The following is a 19,253-nucleotide window of genomic DNA, read 5'->3' on the forward strand; positions in this document are numbered from 1 at the left end:
TGTATAAGCATGAGGAAATATTCAGTTTGTGATAAACTAAAGTTTCTATTCATCAAGCAGCATCTCAAAATGTTTTAATAAACATATTCCCACGTGCAAATTTCAAGTCCAAGATAAAGAAAAAAAAAATCGGAAAATACTCATGACATTACAAGAAAAAAAGGAAAAGCATTTTGAATTTTGGCCATTTTTAAATGTTTGTTTCATTCACAGTGCAAACCTGGATGTTTCCCATTACCAGCCCCCCAGTTACACCTGAAACAAATCATAAACACCTATATAATCCCCCAACTTTGTCCTTTAAAACCTCATTTAGCATCATGACTTCTCCCTGGCAGCTCACCCAGCTCTCCCCATTCATTCCCTATTCCCTCAGGTGCTTCTCCTTCCTAATGCCCAAATGGCACCAACCTGTTGTTTAGCACAGCCATGAAAAGGCAGAGCCTGCTGGCTAATTTACCAAGGGATTAAAGCCCTGAAACCACTTCAAGCTGTTCCCTCTGTCTGGGTGTAAAAGCCCTGCCCCTGCTCTCAGGCTCCCCAGGCAAAAGGGGGGAAAAAAAAAACCATATAAATCTGGTTTGAAGAAAGGCAAATTTAAAGTGGGAGATGCTGCAAGTGATGCCTGCACACCCCCAAATACATCACTGGGCTGCAGCCTAAAAGCTTAAAAAATGGGGAAATGTCCAATGTTGGGAGAGCAAATGGGTTTTTAAGTTTAAATACACTGACCCTGGAATCATAACACAACCTGACACACTGCTACAGCAAACCATGTTACCCTGACTGCTGTGGAGAGAAAAAGTGCTGCACAACTCCACTTATTTCCCCTATTTAAAAAAAAAAATAAATGTTTGTCTTCCTTGGGTTTGGTTCCAGGTGGGGACAAAGGGAGAGGTGGCACTGCTGCTCTTCTGGGGACAGGCACTAAACCTCCTGCCCCAAGGACCCCATGACTGGAAACTGCTCTGCAACCCCCCCAGAACTGCTGAACTCAGCTGAGGAGTATCTGTCAGTCCCTGGGGAGGAGGAGGAGGAGGAGGAAGGCTGGCAGGGAGGGGAGATGCTGTCTGAGCTGAGCATGGGCTTTTGGATGGAGCATCCTCCATCAGCACCCCAGGGCAGGACCCAGCCCCTTCCCACACCAAGTCTGTCCCCCTCACAAGTTGGATAAAGAATCAAGCCATCACCTTCTGACACTTTAAAAAGCCAACAGAAGTTGGATAAAGCACCAAGCCATCACCTTCTGACACTTTAAAAAGCCAGCACAGTGATTCATGAGTATTTAATAATTCCAATTTTATGGCAATAGGGGCAGTGAGGCATTCAGGCTGGTATGGCTTAAAACAAACAAACAAACAAGCAAAGAAACAAACAAAAAAATTGAGATTTCAATTTATAAGGCCATGGGATAGTTATTGTATGAGCTCCACTGTACAAAAACACATTGCACGAGCAAAAGTTGTTGGGTTTTTAAAATCAAATACAGTGCAGATTATGAATTTGTTTGGACGTGGCAGCAACTGATGCTTAAAAAGGGAAATGTTTTCCTCTTTCTTCTCCCAGTGCTATACTAATACACTACTAAAGTTAGGTAGCAGCCCTGGTACTTCCCAGTGCCAGAAATACAGATTTTCTGGAATTTCAAAGTGCCAGGAAAAAAAAAAAAAAAATTCATGTCAGTGCCAGGGATTTCCTAGACACTGGAAGCCTGTAAGTTGATGGGCTTGAGATCTGAATCTTCAGAAATACTCAGGAGGATCCCATCTCAAAACATTTTATTACAGGGAGAAAGAGGAATTGGCAATGAAAATTGTGAAATGTGTGGTCTAGTTTATACACACAACACTTATGAATGTCCAGAATGCTTGCTGAGCTTTTTGGTTCTCGTGAGCTGTAGAATCCCTCACTGATGCAGATTTCAGAAGGAAAATCCAAAGGATTTTCAGGATTTTCCAAAGGATTTCAGAAGGAAATCCAAACATGACCCAGGTTGCTCCTGCCCCTGACCTGTCCCAGTCAGCTCCCTGCAGCCAGTGCTGGCAAGGCAGGTACAGACACCCCTTCTGCTCACCTGGCAGCACCTCTAAAACCTCCTCTTTTATTATAATCTTTTTTTTTCCAATTTTACATAGCAGGACATAGTGTAGAAATCCAACAAACCCAAATATTTTAAATAACAATTCATTCTATGCCCCCATTCTTTTTTTTTAAATCTCATAAATATTCCACATCACCTTGGGAAGAGCTTTCTCCTGGCACACACTCTGCAAATTGCAAAATGACCCAAAAAGTGGGGATAAAAACCCTAAAACTTCCCAGTTCTAATGTCACCTCTCTTCAAATGTTCCTTACAGTGGTGGTTTTCCTAAAGAAATGAGGAATCCACACTGGAGTCTTCCCTTTGTTTTTTCTTGCCTTGAGTTGACAGCACTGGCATCAGGATTTTAGTACAAACTCCTTTTTTTTCTACAAAATGTTCTTTTTCATTTTTTCTACAAAATGTTCTGGTCTGAGATGCAGTACCTGCTACAGGGCTTTCCAAGAAATACTCATTTTTAAGGTCCAAGCTGGCACCACATTCCATGTTTTTTTTTTTTTTGGCACGTGGCCTGATGCCAGTTATGCAGAATTCTCTGTAAGAATATCAAGGGGTTCCTAAAAGTCTTTGCAACTTTAGTAGTGGCTGTCAATATTTGAGATTATTATCCTTTTCTAAGCAGAAAAAAGACCTCGTGATTTGGATGGAAAGGTCAGCAAAAGTATTCCAGGGAAAATTTCTATCTGGGAAAAGATTTGGCTTGTTATTTTCAACACAAAAGAAAAAAAATAGAAAAAGTTAAAAAAAAAAAAAAAAAAGGAGTGAAACATCAGACTTGCTGCTTCAACAAACTATTATTACATGTTTCACCAGTCCATTAAAGAAAGTAATTTAATCAGTTTGTATTTTCTCTGTAAAATCTCATTCAGAGAAATTTTATTGCCAGCTATCTAAATAGTAAATACTTATTATGCTCTCAAAATGAGTTTTTGCTTGCCAAGGGCAAACCCATTGCTGTTATTGTAGTGCTCTGTCAGAGCAACAAGAAGTTAAAAAGGTTATAAAGATACCATTAACGTCATGGGACTGTCTTGTCAGGACTCAGAAGTGCTTAGTAATTGAGGGCTTTATTCAAAGTGTATTAGCACCCATACAAACAGCCCAGCTAATAGGATGCTTTAGGCTTTATTTTCTTGCAGCCCTGCATAATCACCTACAAACAGCTGAATACTGTAAATTTATCTGCTGGGGAGCACAGCACATTTTATCATCTGTTTCTAGGCTGAGCCTTGGAGTAAAATGTCAGCTCCAAGGCACAGAGGAGGTGGCAGGGCCACCAATCAAGCAGGAATGACACTAATTGGGGCTGGTGACACACCTGAAGAGTCACTTCTCTGGTCCAGGTTGCCACAAGGGTTTTCAGAATGTTTGTGAAAGGCTACAGGCAGTTTATAAAACACAGCTAGTTAATGCATGCACTGAAAACGCATGGTTTAATTTTTAATTCTCACACTTTAAGCATAATTTGTCCAAATGAGTAACATAATGTGGATTTGGGACTCCGACAATAGCTATGGGGAAAAGGTGCTTAATATAATGAAAACTTAAACTGCAAATTGCAAAATGACCCAAAAAGTGGGGCTAAAAACCCTAAAACTTTCCAGTTCTAATGTCACCTCTCTTCAAATGTTCCTTACAGTGATGGTTTTCCTAAAGAACTGAGGAATCCACACTGGAATCTTCCCTTTGTGTTTTCTTGCCTTGAGTTGCCAGCACTGGCATCAGGATTTTCTCCTACTCAGAGACTTGTCATGATAAAACCTGCAACGTTTTTAAGGGAAGACTTTCCAAGGGCTTAAGATCAACAGCACAAAATGCTCAGCCCCTTTATGACAATATTCTGATTGTTTCACTGGGCATTTTAACAACATAAAGGGAAATGGCATGGTTAAACAAAGAGGGTTGCCCAGAAAACTGGAATAATAAATTACACTGGAGCCATAGAGAGGAGCTCTGGAAAGGGAAATTAAAGGGAGACTCAAAAGCAGATAATTTGATTGCTCATGTTTGCTGGGTTTTGAAACATTTTCCTCCTTGCAAGGGTAATCAGTGGTGATGACATGGCAAAGGACACACATTTTCATTCCTCTTGCCTTTTATTAAAGAAACCATTTGCACTCCAGTGCAAGTCTTTAATAAACTTGTGGCAACCTGGCTAAAATAACTGCAACTTGAATTCAGCAAGAACTTTCCTTGCTTCTGCATATTTATTCACACCTGGAAGAGGCACATCCAGCATTTCACTTTAAAAAAAGAAGTCTAGAGAAACACACATCTCTCTGGGTGGGCACACCTCTGGTTTAAACCTGCCAATATATTGCTAAGTGAATACTTGGAACCACTGTCTCTACCATTTCATATCAAGAAGTTATAACTCTTCTTAAAAAAGGAGCCAGGGTGATGCTTCACTCCCACCTCAGCCCCTCCCTCCCATCCACACTTTGGTTTAGGATCAAAAGCAGATTGCTGGTGCTTGTTCAGGTCTCCCTGCACAGCCAAACACCAGACAAGGAATTAGGAATGTTAAATGCTACAGGCAAATATAGCTCTAGGCAGTTGGTTTAAGTTTATTCATCACATAGCTGGGAGATATTTTTTGTAATAAACTCACTGAATACACTCCTCAGCTGTTTTCATGCAATGCTCTCCAAGCAGACCTTGCAGGTACTTTTTTCAAAGGGGAAAATACTCAATTTGCCTTTAGATAAAATTATTAACACACCTAATCCACTACTCAAAGCAGCTGTGAGACTGAAGCCCAACTCTAGAGAGACATTATTTTTTATGGGGGAAAAAAACCCCTTTGTCCTCTTTTTTTTTTTTTTCTCTCTACACTTCTGACACATTTTTGTCTTTTTCTCCAAGTACATTTGCATGCTTCTCCATTTAAATTTAAAAGCATAAATAAGTTCTGGTATCTATGGGAAGCAGCATGGAAAGAACATCAGCAGTGTTAGCTGGGAAGTAGGAAACTCACTGAGCAGGACTCCCTCTCCCCAAAATAAAACCAGCAGGGAATGGTGACCTAGGAGTGAAACATCAGATCAAGTTCCTGCTTGTGCTACAAATATCCAGAGGATCCAGAAAGAGCACTGCCATTTAAAGTAGTATATAATTATGTTTACATAATTTCTAAAGTATGATTTTTTAAAAATGCCTATTTTTAGAGAAATTCTTACTGGTAGGTCTCAGCAAAGACTCATGGCAACTCCTCTTAGGTCATTCAAAAGTTAAATTCTTCATTAAGCATAAAACTTCATTACATGACAGGTGGTAATCCTTATAAAAAGCCCAACACAACATCACCACTGGGGAAAAAGAAAAAAGTCCCTGCAAAACACCCACTACTAAATTTTAAGATTTATTCAGTCGACACCTCATAATCATCTCTAAATCTAATGGGACACAAATGCATTTCATCACAGATGAAAATCTTCAGCGACTGGTAAAATGAAAATCAAGAAATTATTACAATCTAGTAGTTTGGCTTGCAGCAGGCATTAATCAGAAATCATAATAAATCCACATGCTTCTTCAGACAGCACATTAGTCACTGAGTTTTGGATGATAAGGACATTGAGTAATGGGCTGGGAGCTGGGAGGGTCAATCATAAACTCATCAAATGCTTCATTTAATTTCTTAATTTGGACAAACACAATTTGTTTATGGGAAAGATATCAGGTGTTCTTGAATGAATAATGGCTATGAAACCAAACTCCATTAATCAGTTCTTGATTACAAATGACTCAGAGATTGTTTGTTCTAATTTCATTCATTTGGGCCAACAAAGAAAACACGAGCAAACGAAACCACTTGGAGAAAATGGCACACTTAGTTCTCCTCCATATTTAATGAAGCTGTGATAAATATTCCTTCAATAACTGTAAAACAAGGATTTTATTACCTGCTAAAGACTGTTCTTCTTTCAAGTGAAAAAATTACTCTATGTGATTTAGAGGAAAATCATGTGGGCACAAACCAAGATCTTCAGGTGCTGGGTGACTGCACCTCTGAGCTCAGAGCAACTTGGATTTCAGGTTTTCCTGAAAGGATGGATGGGAAAAGCCCCAAAATGCCAGGTTCTGATTTCCACTTGCTGTGACACATTTCAAGAAAATGCTGCAATTTAACATCTTCAGCATGCAGGTGAGTGAACTCCACCAGACTGACACTGAGCTCAGAGGGGAAAAGGCCCATGGTGTGGACCAAGAGTCACCAGTTCCTGCTGGGACCAGGTTCTGGGACATCACCAACTCCCCAGTTGGACCTCCCTGAAACCACTGATCTGCTTCAAATGGCCACCGTGGCCTAAAAATTGATTAATAAATAGAATTAATCTGCTGACTGGCAATGCCAAGGGGCTGGAGGGTGAGCCAGGCCTCCCACAACTCCCTCCAGAGCAGCAAACTTGCAGGATGTGCAGGATGTTCTCCCTCCTCGTGGCAGGGAGAAGGAGCAGGGATATTTCCTTTCCTCCCTATTTTTCCCTTCAGCCAGCTGGGAAGAGGTTCTGGCAAACCTCACACCTGGGAATTGGATGGAGAAGCCCTAAACATTTAGCCCCAAAATCCGTGCCCCCCAGCCCCAGCCAGTGCTGCTGAGCAGACTGAGCACTTTAAAGCTTTTTTTCTGGGCATCCACAGCAGAAAATCCAGCCAAATCCTCTCCAGTTTCCCTGGTAAAAAAATCTAAATTGAAGGGTGGTAAATATGCAGAGATGTAGAGGGTCCTGTCCTGGCATTTCTTGGGGACACAGGTTCTGGGTGATGCTTTAATGACCACAGAGCAAACAGGTACCTACACAGAAAAGATGAAGTGACAGATTGGGGGAAATCTGAAAAATAAATATTTTGCCAGCAATAGGACAGAACATTTCCCCAAAGGCATGCTTAAACAGAACCTAGCCACACAGCCACATATGGTTTCTGCAGCCAAAACACTGTGTAATTAAATTACTGGGCAAAGTTGCTAAATATGAATTGATATAAAACTTAAGCTAACTGAAAAATTGTCTTTGACTTAAGATCAATAGCAGGACTGAAAGATTCATCTGCACATAATTAGCACACATATTTGCATCAAAATCATCTATACCATATGCTACAATATTACTGAAAACCCATTAGTTATAATGTGAGCCTGAGATACTTTTGTTTCTTAGCACAAAAACCAAAAAAAGTCTCAGATAAAAAATCTAACAAAAAAAAAATAGAAATTCTAAAGGCTTTGGAATTATTTCTAATGACAATAAATGTTCATTAACCAGTAAAGTTACTATAAAGTCTGCTCATAGGGGCTCTGTTTGATGTTCTGGCATCCCTACACCAGGAACTACTCATTGGCTTCTAAATTAGAAAACAAAACACATTCTACAACACTGGTTCCAAGTATTATTTTTTTAATCTCTTGTAAGAACCTAAAAGAGGTCCGGGCAGTGAATGACTTTTGGACACCAATACAATGGTATTTTAAATTGTGTTTCAGACTCATTTTACTCTCTACTCAAATTTCCTTAATTAAACGTCTGTATTTTTTCAGCAATTATGAAAACGAAGTTGAATTAATTATTGATTAATCAAGTGTTAACTTTGCTCACCAACGACAGCAGCTGCACTTCAAAATCACATACTTTGTAAGGACAAGACCATTTACATATTTTTTTTTTAAATTACTTGAAGTAATGACTCTTTATATAGCTATAATTTGGCAGGGAGAAAGCTTTTTTTTTTTTTTTTTTAGCACTCTACAGAGGTTATGGAGCTTTGCCAGGATATCAGGGGCAATAAATGGATGAAGAAGTTTAACTTTTTAATTATTTTAAAATTTTTTAGGTTTTTTTTTTTTCATTTCTAGCTACACCAACAGCTTCTCGACCCACTGGGATGGTTTGATGACACTTCCCAAGCATCATTCCAGTTTATTTCCCTTGGAAAGAGCAGAGGCAGGGGAAGGTGACAAACTCCAGACTCACTACAGATCAAAACTCCCTCCAGGGCTCACAGCCTTGCAGACACTGTGGAAATCACCACTCTGCCTCTCCTTACAGCAACATCTCTTCTGCAGCCTCTCAGCCATCAAATGGTTTGTTAAGAAATGACCTTAAAGCTTATTTATTAAACCTGAGACCAGGACCAATCTTTTTTTTTTTTTTTTTTTTTTTTTTCCTTTCTTTCTTTTTTTTCTTTCTTTTTTTTTCCTTTTTTTTTCCCAAGCTGTAGTCTCTCATTTGTCTAAATATTATGAAAATCCCAGTCTTGAAAATTCAGGGGACAGTTTCTCCTCAGACTTATCTCTGAAATTGTGAAAATATCTTGGCCTCTTCAGGACAACCCTGCAAAGGCAGCTTCATCAAGCCCAAACTACAAATTCTTTTAAAGCACTTCATTAATTTTTTGCCTTTCATGTTGTAAGAGCTTCTTGACAGTACAAGAGCATCAACCAGGTCTTCTCTGCTTGGTGGTTTCATTAGGAACAGATTCTTATTAATTCAAATTCTCCTTTAGCCCAGGCTTCAATAACTGCTTTAAACACTTTTAAAACTCCAATAACACTTAAATTTTAGCACCTACACCCATGTTTGTGGCACAGAGCTCAGTAAGACACCTTTGCTCACAGACCTGAGATTTTTGTAGAAATAGAAGTAAAATTCAAGTATCCCAAGTGTCAACAGACACTACTCAAACAACTGTTTGGATGGAAATGAGAATTTTATATTAAACCAACCTGAGTGTACCCACACAATAACTGTAATATCTCTTTTTCAATATTCAGCAACTTTTAGGCTTGCTGCGAGTTCAAGCTAACAATTTCTGGGGAAAGCATTGTTTTATAAGTTATTTTTAGATTTCCACGAAACAGGCAAGATATTTTACGTATTATTTCATCCTTTGTGCCAGTGCATATTATCCATCTTTCAAAAATTGTTTGCTTAATTAGAAATCCTAACTAAGGCCTTCAGTGGAAAGAACACAAGCAGCAACATCAAAAGTTAACAAAACCCCAAACAATAATGAGAATGAAAAATCCATAAATATTTTCTAAATCTGGCACTTAAAAACAAGCACTAATAAAAGGAAATTTCTCATACTTCTTGCCACCTGCCTGCTTTGCATAGCCAGAAAAGAGCAAAATAGAGTCCATCCTATTTAACTAAACAGTTTTTATTAAAGTGAAAGAAAAGCAAGAATCTATGAAGTAGCAAGTGATCCTATTAGTTCCACCAGACTAAAATCATACAGTCTACGTATGTGGTCCTTTCAGCCACATCTGTTATGAGCCATTTTGGTAGCAGAAAGTAAGGAATATTTGACTATTTATTTAGCAGGCGCCGAGAGCAAACCAGGATTTTTCTCCCCAGCAGTGTGTTATGATGGGTAGGTTTTTTTAAAAAAAGCACCAAGAATTAAGGTTATGATGGGTAGTTTTTTTTAAAAAAAAGCACCAAGAATTAAGAAACACTTGCATTTTTACACCAACCAAGGCCAAATGAGTTGTTATATTCCATGGTGCTCTCTTTAAGGAGCGTGTAAAACGTAGCAAGGACGCGTGGTGTGAAATTAAAGGGAGCAATCTGATAGCATAATTCAAAGATAATGAGGGAAATATCCAATATCCAGAATTGCTGCCCCACAGATCTGATAAGTGGGAAATGCTCGTGATTTGTATTCATCAGTTCTGGCTGCAGCTTGCTAATGTCACATCAGTGCCTCCGTTTGGAAGTTTCCTTTAAATAAGCTCAGTCCCCAACCCTCTGCACGGGAGCTCGAAGGCTCTTTGAGGGCCAGATTGAAATGCAGATTCCGAAAATAGATCAGTCACTTATTTCAACTCTAGACCTTTGAAAATCCAGATCAATTGCCTTTTGTCCTCAGTCTTTACACAGAGAGCAAGAAATTTCTGCTTATGGCCACGGAAAAACTTCTCCTTTGGTGACGGCAGCGGGATCGATGGGCTGGCACGTCCACGGGATATTTCCTATCAATACATTTCCAGTGCGGGGCACTTCTCTGTGTCTTTCTGAGAAAACACGAGTGCCATTTACAGGATTTAAAGTTTCGAGGTTCCCTGTCAAGCCTGGAGGGTTTTGGTGAGGCAGGGATCGATTCCAGGCAAACTTTTCCCTTTAAAATCGGGGACGCGAGGGAGAGAACGCTGAACGCACCCCCCCCCTCCCCAGCTCCCACCTCCAGGGCTTCTCCTTCTCTGGGTAATGAAGTCTGGGAAAGAAATCACAGACACCCAAGTGGTTTGGCAACTGTAAGTGACAGAAGCTGAGCTAAATCCTCTGTTTACACTGGGGATTAGGCGGGGAGATTGTGCGGGCAAAGGGAGCCGTGGATGGTCAAGGGAACCTTCTCCCTGTCAGCCCGTGGGGCAGAGGCACAAAGCCCCGGCCTGGTAGGAAGTGACCCAGAAACCTCCCCCTACCCCAGGGTTTATACAAAGCCAGGCTGCCTCACAGAAACTCCATATGACCATGAACTGGCCTGCAAGCCCTGCCAGGAGGCCTCATTACAGGTCTACAGAGCCCAATAACAAAAGCTGAAGAGCTTTAGCCGAGGGATGATCTGCTTTATACTGACTTGAGAGAGTCCATATAGAGTGACAAAAAGAAAGAGGTTTAGCTTTAAAATTCTCCCAAGGGACAAAGCATTGTGGCTAAGTCTGGAAGGCCCACATGCAACATACTTCAGATGGGCTTAAACGTCCCACCCTCCCGACATTAACATTCAGCTACTGCCTGCTTAACATCTGCTCAGCCCGGGCACGTTGCTGGGATATTGTCAGAGGATGCTAAAAAGGCTCCAGTGTGCTGAAATATTAAGAGATGTAAGTAAATCAAGCCCTGCAAACAGAAATTGAGACCACACAACCTCTCCTGAATGATGGTTTGTGTAAACTGAAAATCGGCTGCCCCAAAAATGTAAGGGGAGTGCTTCAGTATCTTTAAGTATTGTTATAATGTGAATAAAGATACTGACTTTAATCTGTACCCATCCAAGAAAAAGCTAATTTAACACAGTGCATAGCAAAGTCAGCACAAAGGACTTCAGAGAGAAAATGTCTTGATAACAATTTATTACCTGAAAATAAACCCAACCATCTTCCTTTCCTTCCCTCACCAATACAGGTGGGTTTGTTGGTTTTTTTTTAAATTTTACCAGCTCTCCCACAATGAGAAGTTATAGTTCCCATCCCCATAGTTCCCCCCAAAATAAATAAATAAATAAATAAATAAATAAAAAAAATTAAAAAATCAATTAAAAAAATCTGGTTTGCTATTTGTGATCTTTAGGCTTTCAGAGAAATCAGTTATTATTTCCTAAATTAATATCTAACTTAGATTCCAAAAGCAGATTTTCCCCAAGATACAAAACATCTCCAGCTCCTGCTGAGGCTGCTCAGTTGGCCACTGGACCTCCCTCCCCTGCCATCAAGCACCTCTGCTGATGGAGAAAGCAGTGAAGACAACACAATAATGTATAATTAATTATTTTTAACTAGGGCCATTTCCTAGAACAGGACTTGGAAAAGCTGACATGTCAAAAGCACTTTCAAAACTGCTTTCTCCAAACCTGTAACAATATTATTTTATTTGAATACTCAACTCTCTTCCTCATGCTTCAAAAGCCATGGGGCTAAAGCCACGAAATTTCCATGTCAATAGGTTGATGGGAAGCAAAAAGAAGCAGATACACAGCAAACATCTTCAGACTGAGAAGACAACTCTAACATCTCAATATTTCACTGAAACAGCAGGAGAAAAAAAAAACAAAACCACAAGGACTACCTAAACCTTTTTGTGCCTTCCCAAGTGCCCTTTGCAGTTGCTGTTGGTTTTCTTACCAGCCCAACACACATCAACAGAGAGCAGCCAGCTTCTGGACTGACATTTCTTGTGCTTGGAGAAAGGTTGGGAATTCCTGCTTTTCAATTTGAACAAAATATCCCTCAAGCCCCTTTGCTCCCTGATAAATCGAGGGCCCAAAAATGCCTTAAAAAGCATGGAAATGGATGGCATCCAAACGTGTTTGTTCCTGGGCTCCATTTGAAAAAAGCACCTGAGCTTAAGCCCTGACATCATATAATTTTTACTTAATTCTAGGAATGTCCCAGGTACTGAGAGAACTACCAAATGGAATAAGTTATCAGTGCACACACACCACACATCCCAGCCCCTCTCCCATTTTTCAATGCAGAGCTCTCATCTCCAGTAGCAGCACTGACAAAGGATGGTTTAGAATTTTCAATTTATGATGGGGCTAAACAAAAGGGGAATTTAGGTAGGAAGATGCAGAAATTAAATTTGGAATATCATGAGACTGTGGTGAATAGCAGGTTATAAACTCAAGTGTTAGATAAATGTACTGCTGCAAAGGGCCATAAGGAAACTTCAAACCCATCATCAGCCTGAATTTAAACTCAAATTGTTCTTATTTCCTATAAACAGCCTGGAAATGGCAGGGCAAGGGGAATGGAATTGCCAAAGTAATGCCTGGCAACAACAAAGGGACCTCCCCAGGTGCCTCTCCAACACTTCTCAGGAATTTTGTGCTGTACAGAAAGTAAAAGTGCTTTGTTTGCCCAAACCACAGGAGAGGACAGGGCAGTAACTCCCATTAAAATGTAGACAATAGATTTTAACTAAAGCACATCTTTTTTTCACACTTAGTGGGATGAAACCAGTTCTGTACCATGTAAATCAGACATTCTAGAAGTTCATTCACAGGTTGGGGATGGATCCTGGGTCGAACACTACGTATACAACCCCTGCTCTGCTCATCAGCACTGAAGTACAGTTTAAAATTTACATTTTATTCAATTAAATCACACAGCATCATGCTACAACTGCACCAATTAATCTGCTGATCACAAAACTCCTTGGAAAGCTGCTCAGCACCAACCTAACAAGTTTATTTTTCCAAGCTGCGAGGTGGAAAAAGTGTTGATTTTGCAACGAGTAAGTACACAAAAAGATATTGAAACAACGTTATTAACAATTCCAACACTCCTCTCACACCAATTTAATCAAAATTCAATTTAATTGACTGAATACAGGACTGCAGGAAGAAGGTGAGGGGATGAACTCATAAATGCCTGGAATTACTGAGACTTCAATAAAGCCAGGAAAGAACTTGCTGCATTTTGGATGGCAAGAGCAACAAACAGATTAACTCTCTTGAGTTATTTATGAACAGCTTGCAACTTCAATCTAAATATCAGGCTTCAATTGTGAATATTTAAATTTAACAATGTCACAGACCCTTTATTTGCTTTTGAAAATTTTGGGGACCCAGGTCCTGATGATATACAACCCATAGGTATCTTTTATACACTTCCCAGGTGTTAAATTAAAAAATGAGGTGTGATAGATGGGAGCAGTATTCACAAATTGTGCTTTTTTAAGTCAGGGCTGTCACATCTATTTTATAATTATATTCTTCAAAGATTTATTAAAAGTTATGGAGAACAATGAATGCATTTGAAGCTGTATGGCTAGATACATTTTTGAAAAAAAAAATAAATATTAGCAGTGTGAGAAGATAGGTATGCCTTAAAACAGAAGCTTTCCATAAGGGGAAGAAATAAAAAATGGTTTTTCTTGGAAATTGCTGTTTATAAGTTAAAAATACATATATGAGAGGTGAAAGCTGAACTAAAGACAAATAGATATTTATTACAATGCATATGAAATAGGCATCTTGCCTTCTTCCTTCCTAGTGCTAGCAAAATGTTTCTTTCTTCAGAGAACTGGGATTTAGATCAGCCTCTCCAGCTGAGCCTTTGGGAAAGCTTCCCACATATTTCTGCTACTACTTCAAATCAATAAATATAAATATCTACATGCACTAATTCAGTCCAGTGCTAAAAAATAAAGGCACAAAACCAAATTTTTGAGAGAACAGAATAAAGCCTCGGCAGCAAGAGGACAAACACGTGAAGTCTGAGTGTTGGTTCTCAACAGCAAGCAAAAATTATTTCTTTCTATCTATCTATCTATCTATCTATCTATCTATCTATCTATCTATCTATCTATCTATCTATCTATCTATCTATCTATCCATCCATCCATCTATCCATCTATTTATCTCCTTAAAGGGATTCACTAAGTGCCAGAGGTGATGCACACCAGCTTCATCTTAACCAGAAACTGAAATGAGCTACAAGAGAGAGGGACTCCCTTAGCATTTGCCAAAAAGAAAAGTTTAAAATTACCACTTGGAGAGGTTTCATTGTGATATTACAGAAGTTCAATACAGTTTTGAATAAGAGAATTTGACTTTTAAGAGCAACACTTACCAGCTGCCTCAAGCACCAGCTGCAACCTGGCCTTGGCCTGTTCAGCAGGAGTCTGAAAAGAGAGGATTCAGACAGCTCCATCACCCACATCACACCAGCTCACCCACCCCGAGCTCCACGCCAGCCACAGGAACTTACTCCCATCAGTTTTGAGACAGGAACCATGAGAAATGTGCAGATCTGACCAACAAAACCCACCTTGGCCAAGCTGAGCACTGATGCCCACCCTCCAGCTCCTTTCTCAGCCCCCCCAGCTCCTGAGTAACCTCATTACACAGCAAGACACAGCTACCCCTGTGTGTTCAAAATTTGGTTCTAATATGATTAAAATGGTGAGTTTTTCACACTTCTTGTTATCTGTTTTGATTTCCTCCTCTCCTTAAGGTATTTCTTCACATCTGCTGGGCTGAGGAACATTTTGTTGGCTGTATCCCCACTATGCTAATTATCCCAAGTGATGTTTTACTGTGTCCAATGTGCTTGCCAACCCTCTCATTTCGAAGCCACTCAAACGTTTCCACAGCTCAATTCAGACACAAACCCCATTTGTCACGGAGTTCAGAACCCAATTATTTCTGTAAGCATCTGAAAAGTTTGGGAGGTTTCTGCTAAAACCAAAACACGAGGGAAACCTTTGGTGTCATTGTTCAACTTCAAAAACTTTTCCAGGCAGATACTGCAGCAAGAACATTTCTTCTGATGGCCAGTATCAGATTGCACCCTCCCAGTCTCACCCCATTAACCATACAAATGTTAATCAAGGTAATCAGGAAAAGGGCTGAACATCCCATCTGACAATGCTCTCTCAGGCATGATTGCTGTAAAATGTCATCTGTAACAATGGCCTTTGACTAATTCATAAAAGAGCCAATTTCTGGTTTTAGGAGCTTATTTATTTTTTATTTATCAAGCCTTAGGTTTGCATTATGTCTACATCTACCAAGAGAGGCAAACTTACAACAAAGAACAATTCCCTTTCTACTACAAGAATTTACAGACAGCTCTTCTCACTAGCAGTTTGAAAGATGTTACATTCATCCACAGAATGGAAAAGGCAATTTCAATAGAGGCCCAGATTTTAATTGTCTAATATTTTCAGTCCACATTTTGGTAGCTATTTGAAGAAACTCAGGATTATTGGGCAAAATTTGTTGTCATAACCACTACACCACTGCTACTATCACAGTTGAAACGTCTTGGTGACAGCAAGAAAAATCCTGAAATTAATTGTAAAAATATCTTCAAATTTTTTCCACTTGCAATGAACTCATTATTACAATCTATTTTGGCACATTAACTATGCCAAAAGAAGAAAGGAAGAAGAGGAAGAAAAAGATCTGCTTCCCATCCAGAACAAACTTGCCCAACTTGCCCCGTTTCAGAAAAGCCATTCTGGGATTTGTGGGTTTTCCATTCCTGTGACAACTTGAGGTGAACAAGAACCACCAGGGTCACTTCAGACCACAGAGGCAAACACCAGGGATAGTTCCATGGCAAAGCAAATACTGCCTCTGGCTCCCAGCACCGAACATGAAGCTCCAGCAACACTGACACTGAAATGCTCCACACAGCTCAAAATGCCTTTTCCCACTCCTCTCAGGGAGGTGTGAACATCTCTGCTCAGAATAAAGCAAGCCAGACTAAAAATTCTTCCTTTTCTCATTGATAACCCATTGGAAACAGCACAGGAACTTGCTCTGCAGGTGTTCTCTCCTTCACCCTCACCTCAACCCAGCCACTGAAACCCAACTGCTCCATGGATGCTGGTACAGCCCCAGGAGAACCTGGTACAGATGCCTGGCTATTATCAATCAGTATGCCCCAAAAAATGAACTGGTGAAGGATTCTTAACCAAAGGTTGCTAGCTGGGCTCCAGAAAGCTTTTGTCCAACTGGTGAAGGAGGCCAATGCCCTGAGAAAATGGACAAATTAATGTGAAACTCACAACTGGAGCCCCAAAGAAGCCGTGGGCAACGTGTGAGGAAGGCTGACTACTGGAGGTCAGTATTGATTCACACCATTAAATGACAAAACTCAGATAGGCCCTCAGGAAACTTGAAAAAGGTGAAATGATTGGTGTAGGAAACATCATCAGAGCAATGCCGAGCTCAAGTTGCAAAACAAACTCTCCTCCTTTCCTTAAGCAGAGCACAGAAGGAACTCAGAACAGTGTAAAAGCAAAAATAGCACCAAATATTTACAGTACCGACTGCTGAAGGTGACAAAGTGTAAAAGCAGGGAAAGAATTCCCTAACAGGCACCTTGTAAAGTGACAGGAGGAAGGACAAGAATCCCTAAGGACAAATTATTCAGCCATGCCAGCAGTGTCATGTTTTGCTTCCAAAACATTTAATTGCAGGGGGGGATCCAGCTTTAAATTTTACCAACAATAATTACCAGGTTGGAAACAAACACTTCATTTCAGTGACCAGATTTTCTCTTTAAAAATCTTCCTGCTGCTTCTGATGGCATGATTAAAATGTTGTGACTGACAAAACAGTATTAGAGTGAAAATACACTTGGGAAAATTGAGGGGAAATTTTGAGTAAAATAAATTGTTAGAGTCCAAGCTTCCATGGAAGTTTCAGCTGTGAGCAATGTCAGGTATGGTGTCAAGTGTGGTCTTGTCTCTGCTGGGAAACATGACATTAGCACAGGAGTCAAGCAAAGCTGCTGCAGCATTTCAAGCTGGAACTCTCTCTTACCTCACTTTTTACAAATACAGATCTTTTTTCACCCAGAACAGGTCACTGATGTTTATTGTTTCTGCTAGAACTGGACCTCTTCAATTCCTCCTACTCATCACTCATGACATCGGTTGGGTATAATTTAACCACAGGACTTTTCCCTCTGGTAGCATCTCCACAAAAGCATGATCATTATCAAATTCTGTGGGTTTTTACAGGTTGTTTTTTTTCTCTCTCTGCATTTGATAAAGACCAGCCTAGCAGTCCTTAAGCCCTCTCCATTTCTGCCAACCAAGACCAGTGACAGGGCCTGAGGAGCTCAAGAAAAGGTTAAGACAAAGTGTAACAAGAAAAAAATCAGTGAATACCTCACAGAAGCAGACAACACTAAAAAAGGACAAAACAAAAAAGCAGACTGAGAACTTGTAATCATTTTCTTTTTGTCACATGAGCCAGACAAAGAGAATTAATTGGATGGTGGCAAATTCAAAACTGACAGAGAAGCATTTTTCTACATTAAGAAATAAAAAAGAATCCCAGAGAAGAATTCATACCCTGAATTAACAATAAAGAAATGCAATAAGCATAGGTGGCACTCTTTGAATTAAAGATCAACATTTTCAGACATAAATCAGCCTAAATGACTGGATGCTAACATGATAGTGATGTCTAATTTGGTGTTTCTACTCTGATACAATCCATCTGTAATACTCAGATAGAGGATACAGCAGGACCAGTGCCCTCACCTAACACAGATCTACCTGTCCCCAAGCCCTGAGTCTCTGACAAACTGTGGAAATGTATAAATTGGGAAGATAAACCCCATAAGAGATGGTACTGATGCTGTTCACTTTAAAAACAAGATTTTTCCCAATTTGCTTTCTGCCCACAATTATATTTCTACTAGAAAGGGGAATTTGGTTTTACTACTATCCAGCTGCATTAAAATGTTCAGCAGCTAACTACAAAACATAATTTTTCTGTTATTCTGATGTAACAATTTTGCATTACTGCTACTATGGAGGATGAAATTAGGGAGAGAAAACAGAAAAAAAAAATCTGAGGAATCCACAGGCTGTTCACTGTCTCCAAGAAGCACAGTAGAGAACTACAGATAGCAATAAGCAGAAGTGTTTTTATTGGAAAATCCCTGATATTTTCTTACATTACAAAAAGAGCCTGGGCAGGAACACACAACATGTTAAGCTTAAAAAACAAATGATTCTCCATTTCCTAAAAAAATTATACTTTTTATGGCACTCCCACCAACACATATGAGCAATGTCTTAATGCACATCACTAAAATGTTTCATTGCAGCACCCAAATGGAACGGGGCACAAAAGAAATCTTGATCTCAGATGTTGTCAGATCTACACAATTATCAAAGCAAGACATATATTAATTATAAAAGGAGAAAAATCATTGGAAAGCATGGAATAATAGTGATACAACATCCTGACTAGGAAAGGACAGGATAACTGGTGGGGACTGAGCAGCCTGGGCTGGTGGGCAGGGGGATGGAATGAGATGAGCTCCAAGGTCCCTTCCAACCCAAAGCAGTCTGGGGTTCTATGATTATCCCAAAATAATAGAGGAGGAACCAGAAAAGCCATTTTTCCCCACATAAAGGCCAGAAAAAGAAGAGAACTACTGATAAAGTGCCAAGTCCAGCTTAACTGGAGACAGACAAGAGATCTTGGTACCTGCTGGGGGAAGGAGCACCTCCCAGCCACAGCCAGGAGGAAGGAGCTGCACCTTGATGGAAAGGTCTGGGAAACTTTTCCAAGCTGTGCAGGTAGCCTTTCCCAGTCCTGCTTCAGTCCAGGGCTGCCAAGTTATCAAAACTGGGAAGGAAAGACCTCAAAAGGGAATGACAGGGCCCAAAGCTGTGCTGCAGAGCCCAGAGAGGAAAGGCAGAATTGTTGGCATCACTAGAAAGTCTCAGCTAGAAAGCTGCTCAGCAACTTCAGGGAACATCAGAATTTTCTGTTAAAATAACAAAAGGATATTTTTCACTCCGTGCTTTTCGTCCAACTGAACTTCCACCCAAAATTCAGATCCAAGGGATAAATGCATCAGACTGTCCCTCAACATAACACTTAGGCACGTGCACATCTCAGAAGCAGAGGACTCAGAAAATCCTTTTCCTCCCATCATCCAGGA

General features: G+C 40.0%; 1 protein-coding gene across 2 annotated transcripts in view; it reads right to left on the minus strand.

The window, feature by feature from the left end:
- The window catches only part of RSRC1 (arginine and serine rich coiled-coil 1), a 120,829-nt gene that overhangs the window by 41,861 nt on the left and 59,715 nt on the right, over window positions 1-19,253 (minus strand). For both annotated transcript variants that reach the window (XM_071752821.1, XM_071752820.1), the window contains one exon: window positions 14,403-14,454. In XM_071752821.1, the coding sequence (XP_071608922.1) occupies window positions 14,403-14,454 (52 nt within the window). The remainder of the gene's footprint in view (window positions 1-14,402; window positions 14,455-19,253) is intronic.

The sequence above is a fragment of the Heliangelus exortis genome, chromosome 9, assembly GCF_036169615.1.
Source record: "Heliangelus exortis chromosome 9, bHelExo1.hap1, whole genome shotgun sequence".
NCBI lineage: Eukaryota > Metazoa > Chordata > Aves > Apodiformes > Trochilidae > Heliangelus > Heliangelus exortis.